This window comes from Melozone crissalis, unplaced genomic scaffold, assembly GCF_028551555.1.
Source record: "Melozone crissalis strain CALT ecotype California unplaced genomic scaffold, PUWL_Pcris_2 ptg000026l_1, whole genome shotgun sequence".
NCBI classification, from domain to species: Eukaryota; Metazoa; Chordata; class Aves; order Passeriformes; family Passerellidae; genus Melozone; species Melozone crissalis.
The window spans coordinates 4257342-4272446 of NW_026535804.1; the positions used below are offsets into that span (position 1 = coordinate 4257342).

Below are 15105 nucleotides of genomic sequence, written 5' to 3' on the forward strand. Positions count from 1 at the left end.
GGAGGGAGCGGGGGGTTCAGGGGCTGGGATTTGGGCAGACCCCAGGCAGGGTCCTGCCGTTCCTGCCTCTGCTTTTTGGGGTTCCCCCCTGCCCGAGCCCGGGGGGCAGCACAGGAGATGGAACCAGAGCCCTTCATACCCCGAGGTGCTGGCACAAACAGCTCCCAGCAGCTCCATGTGGGTGCCCAGGCTGGGTCCTGCTGTGTTTGTCCCTGGCTGGAGGGTGCTGGGGCCATGTCTGGGGTCTGGGACTCAAATGGGAGCTGAAAACAACAAATGGAGACACTCACACGGAGCGTCCCAGGTGCAGGAGCACGCCTGGGGAAGGAGGGGGAATGGATGGGGAAAGATGGGGAAAGCAAACAAAACAGGACCAGGAGGATTTTGTGTGCAAGAGACAATTTGATTTGTGGGTCGAGTTTTTGGTAGTTTTGAGGAGTCTGGCTTGATAATTTCCAAGTTGTGGAGCATGGTCCCAGCAGCTCTGTGCCACCGTGTGTGCAGAGGACAGAACAGGAGCTGTGTCCCTGATCCCAGAGGACAGAACAGGAGCTGTGTCCCTGATCCCCCGGGCTGTGGCTGCTCTGCCCATCCTCAGCACACACGGACATGTGGATGGTCCTTGATGCCACGGACCAGGGTCAGTGCCCTGCACATGCCCTGCAGCCATGAACAGAGCAATTCCCACCCAAGAGAGGAAAGGCTGTGCCTGGGAGCTCCTTGCTTGGGCATCTCCCTCACTTTCCCTCTCCCGTGTCCCAACCTGCCGGGTGTCCCCCACGTGGCAGCTGGGACCAGGCTCCTGCTGTTGCTCTGTGCCTCATCACAACCTGCTCCTTGCTCTCCCATCTGCCATTCCAGCCCTGTCCTCTGTCCCATTGCACCAGTGGGGAAGGGGGAGGAATGGATGGGGGAGGCAAACAATTATTTGATTTGTGGGTCGAGTTTTTGGTGGCTTTGGGGAGCCTGGCTTGATAATTTCCAAGTTTTGGAGCATGGTCCCAGCAGCTCTGTGCCACCACATGTGCCGGGGAGAGAACAGGAGCTGTGTCCCTGATCCCCTGGGCTGTTTGTTTGGAGCATTGCCTGGGTTTTTGGGGATGAGGTACCTAGCCCCACCTTCTCCAGACTCAGGGGTTCTTGGCATATTCCTGGAGCAGGATTGTTGGCTGTGCTGAGGGGCAGGGCAAAGGCTGGGGGAGCAAGAGGAGACCAGGAGGAAATGCTGGAGCAAGTCTGGGAAATGGTAGGAAGTTTATGTGCAGCCAGGAGCTGCTCTTTCTCCTTGTTTTTGAACAACTGAATGCATTTATTTTTTGTTGTCGTTGTTGTCATGAAAACCCAACCAAATCCTGCAGCTTTCCTGAAGTGGAAGTGGCATTTTCCCTTCCAGAGGACGCTTCTGAAAGCAAGGGGTGGCCACTCCCATATTTTTGCAGGAATATTGCAGCTGCATTCCCCAGTGGCCATGCTCTGTGCCACCAGCACCCAGCAGGCTGGCATCTGCCCAGCAAAATCCTTGAAGGTTGGTGGCTCACAGGGCAGCAGAACGTTGATATTGAGCAGGGTTTTATGGCCTTTTATCTCAGCGCTTGAAAAGACGTGATGGCAATTTATGAGCCTGGGGCCCAGGGTGTGTCCATCCGCTCCTTGGTGGCTTTTTCATAGCTGGTGATTAAGGGAAGAGGCACTAGGTGCTTGTGAGCTGAGTCTGGTTCCATACTCAGTCCTTTCCTTGTGCCTCATGCCATGGTGGGATTTGCTGGGTGCTCAGGTGATGTTTTCAACTTTTCAAATGTGTTTTCCTTCCACGGGCTCTGGGGATTCCTTCCCTGCCCTTTCATCCCACCTTTACCTGGTACCTCCATAGCACTGTCCCGGGCTGGGCAGAGCAAGGGGAAAAGGGATTTTCCTGGCTTCAAAATCTGCCTGTGTCGGTAGCAAGGGACACAATATTTGCCAGAGAGTGCTGGTGTGAGGACTGTCCCTGAAGGAGGCCACAGGCACGTCCTGGGTGAGCAATGCTGGCCCCAGAGCCAGCACTGCCACAGAGCTTGGGGGGACAGGGACCCCCCAAACCTGCCACGGGCCCGACTGGGGACATGGCCTGGCTGCCAGTGTGGCACGGAGGGAAGCACAGGAGTTCCCTTGCTCAGCTGGTACCTTTACCCATGAAAAAAGCAGCTCATTGGCAGAACAGCACATTGGCCACAGGTCCTGAGGAGCAGCAAAGCTCCCCGTGGTTCCCAGCCCAAAGCTCCTGGGGTTTCCCTGCAGAGACGCTGCCCTGAGGCCCCCGTGTGTCTCTTTCAGCCCCTGGGCATTGATGGCTGTGGTGAATCCCTCTGGGCACAGCTGCCAGGATGAACCAGGGTCCTGCCAGTGGCTCTCACACGGAGCCAAGCGCAGCCGCCAGGAGCGGGGTGCTGTGCTGTCAGTGCTGGTTTGGTTGAGCCCTGTCACAGCAATTGCTGCACTCGATGTGTTCCCTGGCTGCAGAGGCCAGGTGTGATCTGCTGCTGCTGAGACCAGGCTGGGTTTTCCCTGCAGCCCAGGGATGCTGTGAGTGGCTGAGTCTCTGTGACTGCTCTGTGTGCTGGGTGTCCCTCGGGGAGCTTGGGCATCCTTACTGCCCACACAACAACTTTTCCTGTTTCCTTTCCCTGTTTCCAGTGGTTTTCTCATTCTTTTCACTTTAGAGTCAGGGCTGGCACAGCAAGAAGCTATAAGACAATTCATTCACATTTCATATTTCACAATTGCATCTACCAGGATGAGATGCTTTAATGATATCTTTACACTGTTGTTTTTTCCTAGACTGGTCTCGCTTGCCCTTGCTGGGTGTGAGGACGAGCCTCTGGCACAGCAGCTGCAGAACTCCAGTTCCAGCTTTGTGCCTTCTGTTTACCACATCCAAGTGCTGACTTCTGGATGGCACTGAGTTTTCTCAGTCACGTGTGGTGCAGGGAGAATGGTTCACTCTGTTTAGGATTTGACCTCTGTGTCCATCAAGGGGTCCTGCTGCCCTGGGCAGGACAAAGGGGATCTGCCAGGCTCTCAAAACCACAGATTCATTCAACGACTCCAAAGCTCCAAGCCTGGCATTTCCCAAGACCTCACCCTCTCTTTATTGTTGGTTTGACCATCCTGGAAACTCTTAGTGTGATAGGAAATAGCTGAAGGGAGGGGTCAGTGTTGCTTTTGGGGAGAGATATGGACAGTCGCTTTGTTTCCCTTTTTTTTTGTTTTGCTTTGTTTCCCTAACCTGCCAGGAAAAGCAATGTCTTGGCTTTGCTCACATGTGTGGAGGGTGCTGGGCTCTATCTGGGAGCCTCCTGTGCTCCAGCTGCACCAACCCCTGATGTCGAGCTGTGCACCCCAACTCCAGGCACTGGGGTGGCATTGCTGGGGATTTTGAGCCTTTTGCAGCTGCCTGAGCAGAGCACAAGCCATCCTTGGTTTGCTTTGTGCCCTGCCCTGCAGAGCTCAGCAGTTGTTTCCAGCTGGGGATGTGAGGGCTGTCCCACCCTGGCAGGGCTGGGAAGGGGCTCTGTGGAACTGCCCTGGTCATATCCAGGTCCATTTCCACCTCTTGGCTCTCTGCAATGCAGCAATCCCTTTATTTCAGGAGGAAGAGGATGAATGTGCTGCCCTGGGCGTGTGCCAGGCTGCTCCTCCTGTCCCTGCTCTGCACCACCAGCGTCTGCCAATGGAGCAAAAGTGAGTGGAGCCATGCTAGCCCTGTCTGCCACCTCCCTTGGGGACTGTGTGTACCTGTCCTGCCCCCAGAAACACCAGTCTTCATGTGGAGAGCACCTGCTGTGGGCTTTTCCTGCTGTTTTCCATCTCCCCAGTTTTGGGGACCCTCCCATGCTACCCCGCTGCTCTTTTGCAGCCACTTTCCACAAACCAGGCAAAACCTCCATTTTGCCATGGGATCAGCCTTTCTCCCACAGCTCCCTTTGTTCTCCCCACCCCTGATGCCCTGATCTTTCCTGGCAGACAACCGCTGTGTGCTGTCCCGGGCCAAGAGCTGCACCGAGTGCATCCGCGTGGACAAGGACTGCTCCTTCTGCACCGACGAGGTGAGAGCCTGCAGGGCAGCCTGGGGCTCCTCTGCCACCCTGCTGAGGGGGGATCCCACCGCCCTCACTGGGACAGGCACACAGGAGCAGGGGCAGCTGCTGGGTCCAGCTTCTCTTCCAGATGGGGAAGGCTGCAATGTGGATTTCCTTATGGGGTGGAACACAGGGAGGGAGGGGAGCCTGTGACGGTGTTCACAGGGGTCTCAGGATGAGGGAAGAGACGAGGATCTGACTCCATGTCTCAGAAGGTTTGATTTATTATTTTATGATATATATAACATTAAAACTATACTAAAAGAATAGAAGAAAGGATTTCATCAGAAGGCTGGCTAAGAAAATAATAGGAAGGAATGATAACAAAGGCAGCTGTCTCAGACTCTGTCCAAGCCAGTGATTAGTCATTAATTACAAATATCCAACATGGGCCAAACAAAGATGCACCTGTTGCATTCCACAGCAGCAGATAATCAATGTTTACATTTTGTTCCTGAGGCCTCTCAGCTTCTCAGGAGGAAAAATCCTAAGGAAAGGGTTTTTCATAAAACATGTCTGCAACAGAAGTCCAGGGCAGAATTGCAGCAATACAGGGGTTTATCAGAAAATGGCAATGCACCAGAAACTGTGTGTGCAAGGGATGGAGGGAGAGTTTTATCTCGCACAACCCAGTGACTCACTGGTGGTCACATTTCAGCTGGTGGTTCTGTGTGAGAACATCTCTCACAGGACCCATCTCTCTGCCCCTCTCCTGCTCTCAGAGGCTCCTAATGCTCTAGGCACAGGACCCTGCTTCCTGCCCTGTGTATTTCCCCCTTTCCCAGTGGATCTGGTGGTTTCTGTGGCTCTGATGCTGCTCTTGCTCCCTGGCAGAGCTTCGAGGAGCCGCGCTGTGACCTGCGGGAGAACCTGCTGCGCTCGGGCTGCGGCGAGGCCAGCATCGTGTACACCCAGGGGGAGATGAGCACACTGAAGGTGCGTGCTGGGGACACAGCCCGTGCTCAGCCTCTCCTCAGGGCTCCTTCAGCTTCCCTAGGCTCCTCAGCCTCTCCTGAGGGGTCCTTCATACTTCTCTAGGCTCCTCAGCAGGCAGAATACAAAGCCCAGATCGCTATCTATGTAGGGTCTACTCAAAAGCAATGTCTTGGCCAGCTGGGGGACCTGTGGGCCACTGGTCCTGGTCCAGGCTGGGGTGCCCTGGCAGACAAAGCAGATGTAAGCAAAATGCTCACATCCCTGTGGAGGAGGTGCCTGGCTGGACACGAGTGGCTGTGGGGAGGCTGTTGGACAGCGCATGAAGGAGGGTGATGTGCTCATCCCTGATTTGTACTTCCCACACATCTCCCTGCTCCTTGTCTCCTCCGTGTTGCACCATGCTGGAGATGGAGTCTCGGGTTGTGGTTGTTAATTGCTACCCCGAGGTGTGAGAAAGGTCTCTGTTTTGGCCTGTGCTTCCAAAGAACGACTCAGAGCTCTTCAGTTTTTGGTCTTGAAATTGTTTAATAATTCTTATCTATAAAATTTTCTTTGTGCCCAGCTGAGATCTGCTCAGCAGGGCAGACACAGGTGCTCTGACCGCCCCTGAGGTGGTGTTATCTTTTTATACTACAAACTATGTATAACATATTTACAATTACTTTCCAATACCTATCACCTATGTTAGACAATGAGCTTCTACTCTAAACCAATCCCAAAGTGCCAACATCACTGCAGAAGATGGAGACCAAGAAGAAGAAGGAGAAAGGCTGGACATGCCCGAGTTCCTCCATCTTGTCCCCAAAACCCCCATACCAAAAATCCTAAAATCTACATTTTCACCCAGTGATAATTTTATTATTATACTATTTAAACTTCTGTGACTTTCATGTCCTCATACAAAGCTGGTAATTTGTTCCACGGGTCATAATCAAACCCACAGGTGTTCTGGACTGCGTGCCAGGGTCTCCAAGCCCCCCAGTGGGGTCCTCGGCAACTCTGGACACCCGGAGGGATGTGCTGAGTTCCGACAATGGAGTCCATCCCCTCCATGTCACTCTCCTTCACAGAATTCCAGCATCAACATGTCCCTGCAGAGGACCCAGGTGTCCCCCCAGGCCATGTACATGCGGCTGCGGGCTGGTGAGGAGATGAGCTTCTACATGGATGTCTTCCAGCCCAAGGAGAGCCCTGTGGATCTCTACATCCTCATGGACTTCTCCTACTCCATGTCTGATGATCTGGACAACCTCAAAAGCATGGGGCATAACCTAGGTGAGGGCAGGGCTGGGAGGAGAGGGGAGCCTGCTCTGTGCAGCTCAGTCCTGCCTGTGGCTGCGAGTCCTCTGCCAGCACCAGGGAGAGGGATGCAGCTGGCAATGGCCTGAGAGGGGTCTGTTTTAATTAGAGCTTCTCATTATCTCTCTGCAGCCCTGCGCGGGGATGTCTCTCTGGTTCTGCAGGGATCCCCACATGCTCTGCCCTTCCAGCCCAGCTGGTGCCCCTCAGAGCTGCTCTGTGCAGGGCCTCTGGCATCCTGACCCTGCTGGGTGCTACTGCAGGAGCTCCAGTTTTGGGGCTCCAAAGGGGGTGTAGGTTTCTGCCCTATAAAAGCCCAAAGATCCTAAAAGATGACAGTTTGGGAATCTTACCTAAGAACCCACCAGCAGAGAAGATGCCCACAAAAGGACTTCTTTCCCTGGAGCAGGGAGCCCACCGGCATCTCTTTATTTATGCGTGTCCCCTTTCCTTTCCTCTCCTCCCAGCGGACTTCCTGCAAGCCCTGACTTCCAATTACACCATTGGATTTGGCAAGTTTGTGGACAAAGTCTCATCCCCTCAGACAGACATGAGACCTGAAAAGTGAGTGAGCCCCGTGGGTCCCTGAGGTGGGAGCAGAGGGAGTGGGAAGTGCCTTCTGTTTCTCTGTGGCTTTCACTGAGCAGTGCAAGAGCCTCCATCCATCTCTCAGCCTTCACTGCTGGTGTCCTCCCTGGTCTCCCCATCCCTCAGGGCTTGCTGTAGCACTGTGACAATGACAGCAGTGTCATCCTCTGCTTTCACACCTTCCTTGCTCTGCCACAACAGACTGCTCATCTTGTCTTCTCCTCTATCTCTGCCCTCATCCTTCCCTGTTCTGCCACAACCAACTCATCTTGTCTCCTCTATCTCTGCCCTCCTCCCTCTCAGTGCTGGTGGCTGAGCTGCTCAGCTCCACGGCTTCCCTTGAGGGACTCTCCCCACCTTTCCTCTCCCTGCGCCCCGGCATCCCTTGGCTCCTGGCCCACACGGGAGCCCTGGTTCCATCTGTCCTAGGCTGCGTGAGCCCTGGCCCAACGCCGACTCGCCGTTCTCCTTCAAGAACGTCATCCGCCTGACCGGCAACATCAACCACTTCAGCCAGGAGCTGCGCAAGGAGCGCATCTCGGGCAACCTGGACCCCCCCGAGGGCGGCTTCGACGCCATCCTGCAGACAGCTGTGTGCAAGGTGAGCGTGGCCAGGGCTGTGCTTTTAACCAGTGCTGTCTCTGTCCCTCTGGGAGCCTCTCAGGAGCCCTCGGCTGTGACCGTGGTCACAAGGGTCTGCAGGATGAGAGAGAGGCGAGAATGTTGATTCCATGATCAGAAGGCTTGATTTATTATTTTATGATATAACATTATGACTGTACTAAAAGAAATAGGAGGAAAAGTTCTCAGAAGGCTAGCTATGCTAAGAATAGAAAAGAATGAATAACAAAGGTCTGTGTCTCGGCAGAGAGCGAGAGCAGCTCTGCCGGGAGTGGTCAGTAAATCCAAACATCCACAGGAGACCAATCACAGATCCACCTGTTGCGTTCCACAGCAGCAGATAACCACTGTTTACATTTTGTTGCTGAAACTTCTCAGCTTCAGCAGGAACAATCCTAAGGAAGGATTTTAATGAAAAGATGTCTGCGACACTCAGCCAGTCCCGAGCTGGCAGACACCGGGGGTGCAGCCCCAACACGGCCAATAGCAGGGAGACACTCTCTGTGCCCCGAGGGTTCTGTGCCCCGTGCCCTGAGGATGCTGAGGGCTCCTGGGCTGGTCACTTTTGCAGCACAAGAGACACCAGAGACATCGGTAGAAGATAAAGGGCTGACTCTTAGCAGGGGTTAATCCAAGGTTTTATTCAGGGGCTCTGGGGAGCTCCTGCACCTTAGGGGGCTGTGATGGTGTTCACAGGGGTTCTTGGATGAGGGAAGAGAGAGAATGTTGACTCCATGTTTCAGAAGGCTTGATTTATTATTTTATTATATATATTACATTAAAACTATGCTAAAAGAATAGAAGAAAAGGTTTCATCAGAAGGCTAGCTAAGCTAAGAATAGAAAGGAATGATAACAAAGGTTTGTGGCTCAGACAGAGAGCCCGAGGCAGCTGGGCTGTGATTGGCCATTAATTAGAAACAACTCTATGAGACCAATCACAGATGCACCTGTTGCATTCCACAGCAGCAGATAATCAATGTTTACATTTTGTTCCTGAGGCCTTTCAGCTTCTCAGGAGGAAAAATCCTAAGGAAAGGATTTTCCATAAAAGACGTCTGTGACAGGGGGCCTCCCACTGTCACAGGGAGATGTGCCAAGGTTACATTTAAAGGGAGGTGGAAACCCAAAGTAGAGAACATTTTACTAACCAATTAGTGACCCTAAGGGATGGGTACTGGGGGATGGACATTTAGGACAGCGTATGGGACAAGGCTTGGGGGCTGACCCCTGGCCTCTGGCTGATCACTGGCAATCTGGACCGAAGCTTCTAGATGGAGGGATGGGATGCTGAGTGATTGACAGAGAGCCAGGGTGGGGGTTTGGGGAAGATCTCAGCAAGAGAGAGGGATTACACAGGTAAAGGGAGGGGGGTACAGTCTCGGATAAACCATTTGGGAAAAATACAGGGATACAAAACAAAACTACTTCAAAATATTACAAAGTATGAAAACACACTACAACAGGGTGGCTCTTCCTGATGCCCACTGACGAGCAGAAGAGCCATTCTCCAGGCACCTGACAGGGCAGCCAGGGAGCCCTGGCTCAGCTACAGCTGGTTCTTGCCCTCCCAGCCACACGCTCCCAGTGCCAAGCTGTTTTGCATTCCCAATTTTCCCTAAGCCTTAGAATATATGTCCTGGTGTTTGATGCCCAGCAAGGAGCTGCTTGCTGGGAACCCTGTGTGTGCTCTTTGCTCTGTCCCCTCCACGCCTGCGGTGATGAAACTCTGCTCCCTGGAGGGGAGCCCAGTTGGGCTTGGCTGCTTGGCTGAGGGATGAGCGCAGCTCCAGACACGTCCAGGGAGGCGTGGGCTTGCCCCCTGTACACACATGGGCCTGGCACCGAGCTGCTGGGCGGGAGACACCCCGTGCTTTGGGGTGTGGGTGGCTGCTGGGATTCCTGGGGACACGGGGCTGGTTGTGTTTGCTGCCAGGTGCAGGCGGTGCTTTGTCCCTTGGGTATTCCAGCTCCTGTCAGCGCTGGCTTGCCAAGGGCTGCAAGTGCCGTGCAGGGGTTTGGGAAGCACAGGGATAAAGGTTCCTTCTCCCCCTCCCTGGCTGCAGGATAAGATTGGCTGGAGAAAGGACAGCACTCACCTGCTCGTGTTCTCCACCGAGTCTGCCTTTCACTATGAAGCTGATGGTACCAACGTCCTGGCAGGGATCCTGGCGAGGAACGACGAGCAGTGCCACCTGGACAGCCACGGCACCTACGTGTACGACACCAGGCAGGACTATCCCTCAGTGCCCACCCTCGTGCGCCTGCTGGGCCAGCACAACATCATCCCCATCTTCGCCGTCACCAACCACTCCTACAGCTACTACGAGGTGAGGAGGGCACGGCAGTGATGGCACGAGGGATTGCCTTTCCTCCAGGACCTCTGGACACAAGGGATTGCCTTTCCTCCAGGACCTCTGCCTCAGCTCCGCTCTGAGGAGAAAGTGTTCTCCCATCGCTTGTCCCCAAGTGCCAAATCAACACCTCAGTATTTGGGAGGGTTTCACACTGTGTTGGGGGCTGCTCTAGGTTGTGGGAGGTCTCAGGGTGCATTACTGGGTGCAGGAATCCAGGCTCCTAGACGTCTCCCTGTGTTGGTTTCTGTTTCTTGTAAAGCAGGGGAGGCACAGAGCTGGAGAGTAATGTAGGTTGGAGGGGACATTTGGAGGTCTCAAAGCAGAGCCCACTCCCATGACAGAGGAGGGTTCTCAAGGCCTTGGCTCAGGGAGCTCCTGTCTCTCTGCAGAAGCTGCACAAGTATTTCCCCATCTCCGAGATCGGGGTGCTCCAGGAAGACTCTTCCAACATCGTGGAGTTGCTCCGCACAGCCTTTGAGGTACCGCTGCTCTCTGGAGCTTCCCCCTGGCTCACAGGGAGGGCAGGGGAGCAGGCAGAGGGCAGGGGGGCAGGCAGAGGGCAGGGGGGCAGGCAGAGGGCAGATGTGGCCCTTCTGGAGCAGGCCACGGGGTGGTCACAGGTACTGCTGAAAATCCACGTTGTGTTTATGCTCTGACACCCAGCGCATCCGCTCCAAGATGGACATCCGGGCTGACTTCACCCCCAGAGCACTGAAGACAGAGTTCACCTCCCCAGAATTTGAAAAGACAGAATCTGGCTCCTTCCACATCACCCGTGGAAAAGTGGTAAGTCCTCGGAGGGCAGCGGAGGGAGGGCACCTGTGAGGGGGTGAGCTCTCCGTGTCCAGCAGAGCTGGCTCATCCCTGCAGTGTGTCCCTTCCTTCAGAGCAAGTTCCAGATGCACGTGAAGGCTCTGGAGTACATTGGAGGGCAGCACGTCTGCAGCCTCCCCGAGAGGGACCGGCACGGAGTCATCCACGTGAAGCCCACGTCCCTGAGCGACAGCCTGACCGTGTCCACTGCCGTGGTCTGCGACGTGTGTCCCTGTGAACAGGTGGGGTCACGCACTGAGGGGTGCTCCTCCTGCCAGCCCGGGGTGGGAATGTGCTGGCTGATGCATGGGGGTCCTGCTCGACCCCTCAGCGATGCTCAGCCTGGCCAAGATCTCCATCACTGCCTGTTCCCACCTCGGTGTGATGTCCTATGGTACAGCTTAGTCTTCAGGGCAAAACTTTGCCTTGGCATCTGCCCTTCTGATTCCTGAAATGGTCTTGGGGACAGCTGGGCCCTTTCAGCAAAGCCTCTTCTCTCTTCACTTCCAGCAACAAGAGTTGGACTCGCCCAAGTGCAGTTTCCACGGGAACTTTGTGTGCGGGCAGTGCATCTGCCACCCGGGCTGGTAAGGACCGTGTCCAGAGCCACCACCCTGCGATGTGCGGGGACCCGCGGTGACACACTTTGTGCCACGGGCACCCTGCCCAGGACCTGCTGTGCCGCGCTCTGCTCCGGCCTCTCTCAGCGCCACCTCTGTCCCCAGGCGAGGGGACACCTGCGACTGCTCCCCGGCGTCCTCCCCCAACAACGAGGGCTGCGTCCGGCCCGGGGATGCGGAGCCGTGCTCGGGCAGGGGCGAGTGCCTGTGCGGCAAGTGCCAGTGCTACTCCGAGGGACACAGCCCGCGCTTCGACGGCGCCTTCTGCGAGTTCGACGTCCTGCAGTGCCCGCGCACCTCCGGCTTCCTCTGCAACGGTGAGAGACCCCCAGATGGGATGGATGGATGGATGGATGGATGGATGGATGGATGGATGGATGGATGCGCTGGGCCTGGGGGCACAGACAGGGTGTCCTGGCACGGGGGGTTGAGTTACCAGTGTGGTGTTTGTGAGGGTCCCCAGGATGACAGGATGAGGTGAGAGATGAGGAATCTGTCTCCATGTTCTCAGAAGGCTGATTTATTATTTTAAAGAATGCTATATTTATATATATATAAATATATATAAAAATATATTTTATATATATAAATATATTTTATATATATAACTATATATATATAAAATGAATAAATATATATTTAATATATATATTAAAGAATGTGATGCTAAAACTATACTAAGAAAGAGAAAGGATACATCAGAAGATTTAACAATAATGAATGATAAAAATTTGTGACTGCTCAGAGCCTCAACACTGCTGGACCATGACTGGTCATTACTTTAAAACAATTCACATACTGGGTAAACAAGGACACATCAGAAGGCTTAACAAGAATGAGTAATAAAAACTCGTGATTCCTCAGAGCCTTGACACAGCTGGACCATGACTGGTCATTAATTTAAAACAATTCACATACTGGGTAAACAATGCCCAGATCACATTTCAAAGCAGCAGAACAGGGAGAAGCTGAAACTTCTCAGCTTCCCAGGAGAAGAAATCCTGGCGAAGGGATTTTTCAGAAAATATCACAATGATGGGCTGCAGGGACTCTGCGCTTGCAGAAGTGCAGGGAGGATGCTGTGCAGCCCCTTTGTAGCCCCAAGGGAAGGGGCCAGCCCGGGGCAGGGCAGGGGGAATGGCCCAGCCCTGGGGCCCCGGCAATCCCCGTTCTCCCCGCAGATCGTGGCCGCTGCTCCAGGGGCGCCTGCGTGTGCGAGAGCGGCTGGGAGGGCCCGGGCTGTGAGTGCCCCACCAGCAACGACACCTGCATCGACAGCCGGGGGGTAGGTCCGGTCCTGCCCCATCTCCCGGGCAGGGCTGCCCCTGTGCTGGGATCTCTGGGGCTCTGAGGGGCCCTCCTGGCTCTCAGTGCCCCTCTCAGGCTGTGGCTCTTCCCTCCCAGGGCATCTGCAATAACCACGGCAGGTGTGAGTGTGGCAGGTGCATCTGTGACATGGCTTCGCTGTACACCAGCTCCACCTGTGAAATCAGCTACTCCCTGGTGAGTCCCTCCAGGTTCATCGTTTATTCCCATGCAGAGCCTCCAGGGAAGAAAGGCAGAGCAGTGATGAAGGCACATCTCGGTCCGGAACAAAATCCTGGGCAAGAGTTTGTCTCACCTGTCCTGTGGCCAGGAAGGCCTGGCATGGGAGCTGCTTTGCAGCCACAGGCTTTCTTTGCCCTGCTGTTCACCAGCAGCAGCCTTTGAGAGTCTGTCTGTGTTTATCTGCACCCTGGTTTGAGGCTCAGCTTGTGGCTTGCTCTGATTTGCCTGCATGCATCAGTCACAGACTGGTTTGAATTGGAAGGGACCTTCAAGCTTATCTCATTCCCACTCTCCTGCCATGGGTGGGGACACCTTCCACTGGATCAGGTTGCTCAGGGCCCCACCCAACCTGGCCTTGAACATGTTTAGTTTGCCCATTGACAAACATGAGCTAATCCTACAGTAGGGATGGAGAAAGCTGGCTTGGTCACGTTTTGGAAAGGCCACTGAAACCCTTGGAGAAGATCTAATTGCTGCCCAAATGCAGGCTGTTGGTGTAAGAGATTTTGGAGCCAGCTGGGCTTATAAATCCTTCATGAGCTGCTTGTTGTCAGTGACTTTTCTTTGTGACCTGGACCTTGCCCTGACTCTGGGATGAGGAGCTGCCTCTCCAGCTCTGCCCTTCAGAGTCTGTGTCCCCCCTGCTCCTGGGGGTGTCCCTGACCATACCACCCCCTGTGCCCAGGGCTTCCAGGCCGTGTGTGAGAGCATCCGGGACTGCGTGCGCTGCCAGACCTGGGGGACCGGCAACCTGAAAGGGAACTGCAGCTCCTGCCACCTGCAGATCCAGATGGTGGAGGAGCTGAAGAAAGGTACCGTGAGAGGCAGAGCTGGGCACAGCCACGTGTAGTGTGTCCTGTGTGCCCTGCTCCGTGTGGGTGTGCATGCAGGGCTGCTCCCCAAGGCTTTCCTGGCCCTGGTGACCTCACACCCATGTCCCCTGTCCCCACAGAGGAGGCTGGTGAGCACTGCTCCTTCCAGGATGAGGATGATGACTGCACCTACCACTACACGCTGGAGGGAGACCCCAGCGTCCTCCCCAACACCACTGTCCGTGTGCAGAAGAATAAAGGTGAGCAGGGCCCTGGGAGGAGCAGGGGCTGTCCAGCCTGGGGATGTCCAGCAGGGCATGTCCAGCCTGGGGCCTGGATCACAGTGACCACCTCCACGGTGCCCCCAGTCCCTGCTTTGTCCCTTTGCTGTGCCCCTGGGCAGGGCCTCCCTGCCCGCCTTGCTGGGTGACACGGGTGGGTGACACTGCCTGTCCCATGAACTGCCAGGGGTGGAACGTGGCACCCTCAGGGAGACCTTTACAGATCAGAGCCTGCCATGGGCAGGGATTGCTGCAAGGCGCTGCAGCCCTTTGGCATGGCTGGGTGTGACAGGGGTGTGATACCCTCCCTGAGCAGCATTTCTCAATGTGAGGCATTGCCAAGGTTGACTGGGCTGCTGCATCCCTCAGAGGGATGTTCGCCCGCCTTTCCCCTCCCTGCACACCCCACACGGGGCTGAGGCCTGCAGGTGACATTGCTGCTGTCACTTGCAGAGTGCCCCCCTGGGAGCTTCCTGTGGCTCATCCCACTGCTCATCTTCCTCATCCTGCTCCTGGGGCTGCTGCTCCTGCTCTGCTGGAAGTTCTGTGCCTGCTGCAAGGTGAGGGTCTCAGCTGGCTTCCCCAGCCCAGGGGGAGAACCAGATATGGCCAAAACCATGACAAATTTCCAGAATTCACCCAGCCTCCAGCATGGCCAGGTTCTCAAAGGATCCCTTTGGCATCCAACTCTCTACTGTTGCCAGCATGAGCTGTTGGTGAAATTTTAGTCAGATTTCCCCCCATCTAGCTAAAACCAGCTTGAGAGCCCCTCCACCCACTGCCCACACATCCCTGCTGGTGTGGATCCTCCCTGATGGAGACTTGGGGGGAGGTTTTGTCCTTGGTCACAAAGTGATTGTGATAGTGGGGCCCTGGAAAAATGTTAAAGATAGACTCTGAAAAGGTTAGGCTTTGTCTTTTGCCAGATCATGTGAAATTGCACCTGCAGAAGCAGTATGATAAATTATATAACTGTTAGATGTGATGATTGTTTAGTAATTAAATATAATTATTGTATAATCATAAGAAGAATCATGAGAAACTATGTTAGAAGTTTGAGGGGGGGTCCACAAGGAGCCCATGCTTGGCTGAAATCTATGTATACAATAGAAC

General features: G+C 54.7%; 1 protein-coding gene across 1 annotated transcript in view; it reads left to right on the forward strand.

Moving 5' to 3' along the window:
• The window catches only part of ITGB4 (integrin subunit beta 4), a 32956-nt gene that overhangs the window by 822 nt on the left and 17029 nt on the right, over positions 1–15105 (forward strand). The window contains exons 2-18 of the mRNA XM_054278794.1: positions 3629–3720; positions 4003–4085; positions 4953–5054; positions 6125–6329; positions 6821–6917; positions 7371–7542; positions 9628–9891; positions 10308–10397; positions 10582–10704; positions 10806–10973; positions 11242–11318; positions 11457–11668; positions 12533–12636; positions 12756–12854; positions 13585–13711; positions 13852–13971; positions 14446–14552. Of these exons, the coding sequence (XP_054134769.1) occupies positions 3629–3720; positions 4003–4085; positions 4953–5054; positions 6125–6329; positions 6821–6917; positions 7371–7542; positions 9628–9891; positions 10308–10397; positions 10582–10704; positions 10806–10973; positions 11242–11318; positions 11457–11668; positions 12533–12636; positions 12756–12854; positions 13585–13711; positions 13852–13971; positions 14446–14552 (2242 nt within the window). The remainder of the gene's footprint in view (positions 1–3628; positions 3721–4002; positions 4086–4952; positions 5055–6124; positions 6330–6820; positions 6918–7370; positions 7543–9627; positions 9892–10307; positions 10398–10581; positions 10705–10805; positions 10974–11241; positions 11319–11456; positions 11669–12532; positions 12637–12755; positions 12855–13584; positions 13712–13851; positions 13972–14445; positions 14553–15105) is intronic.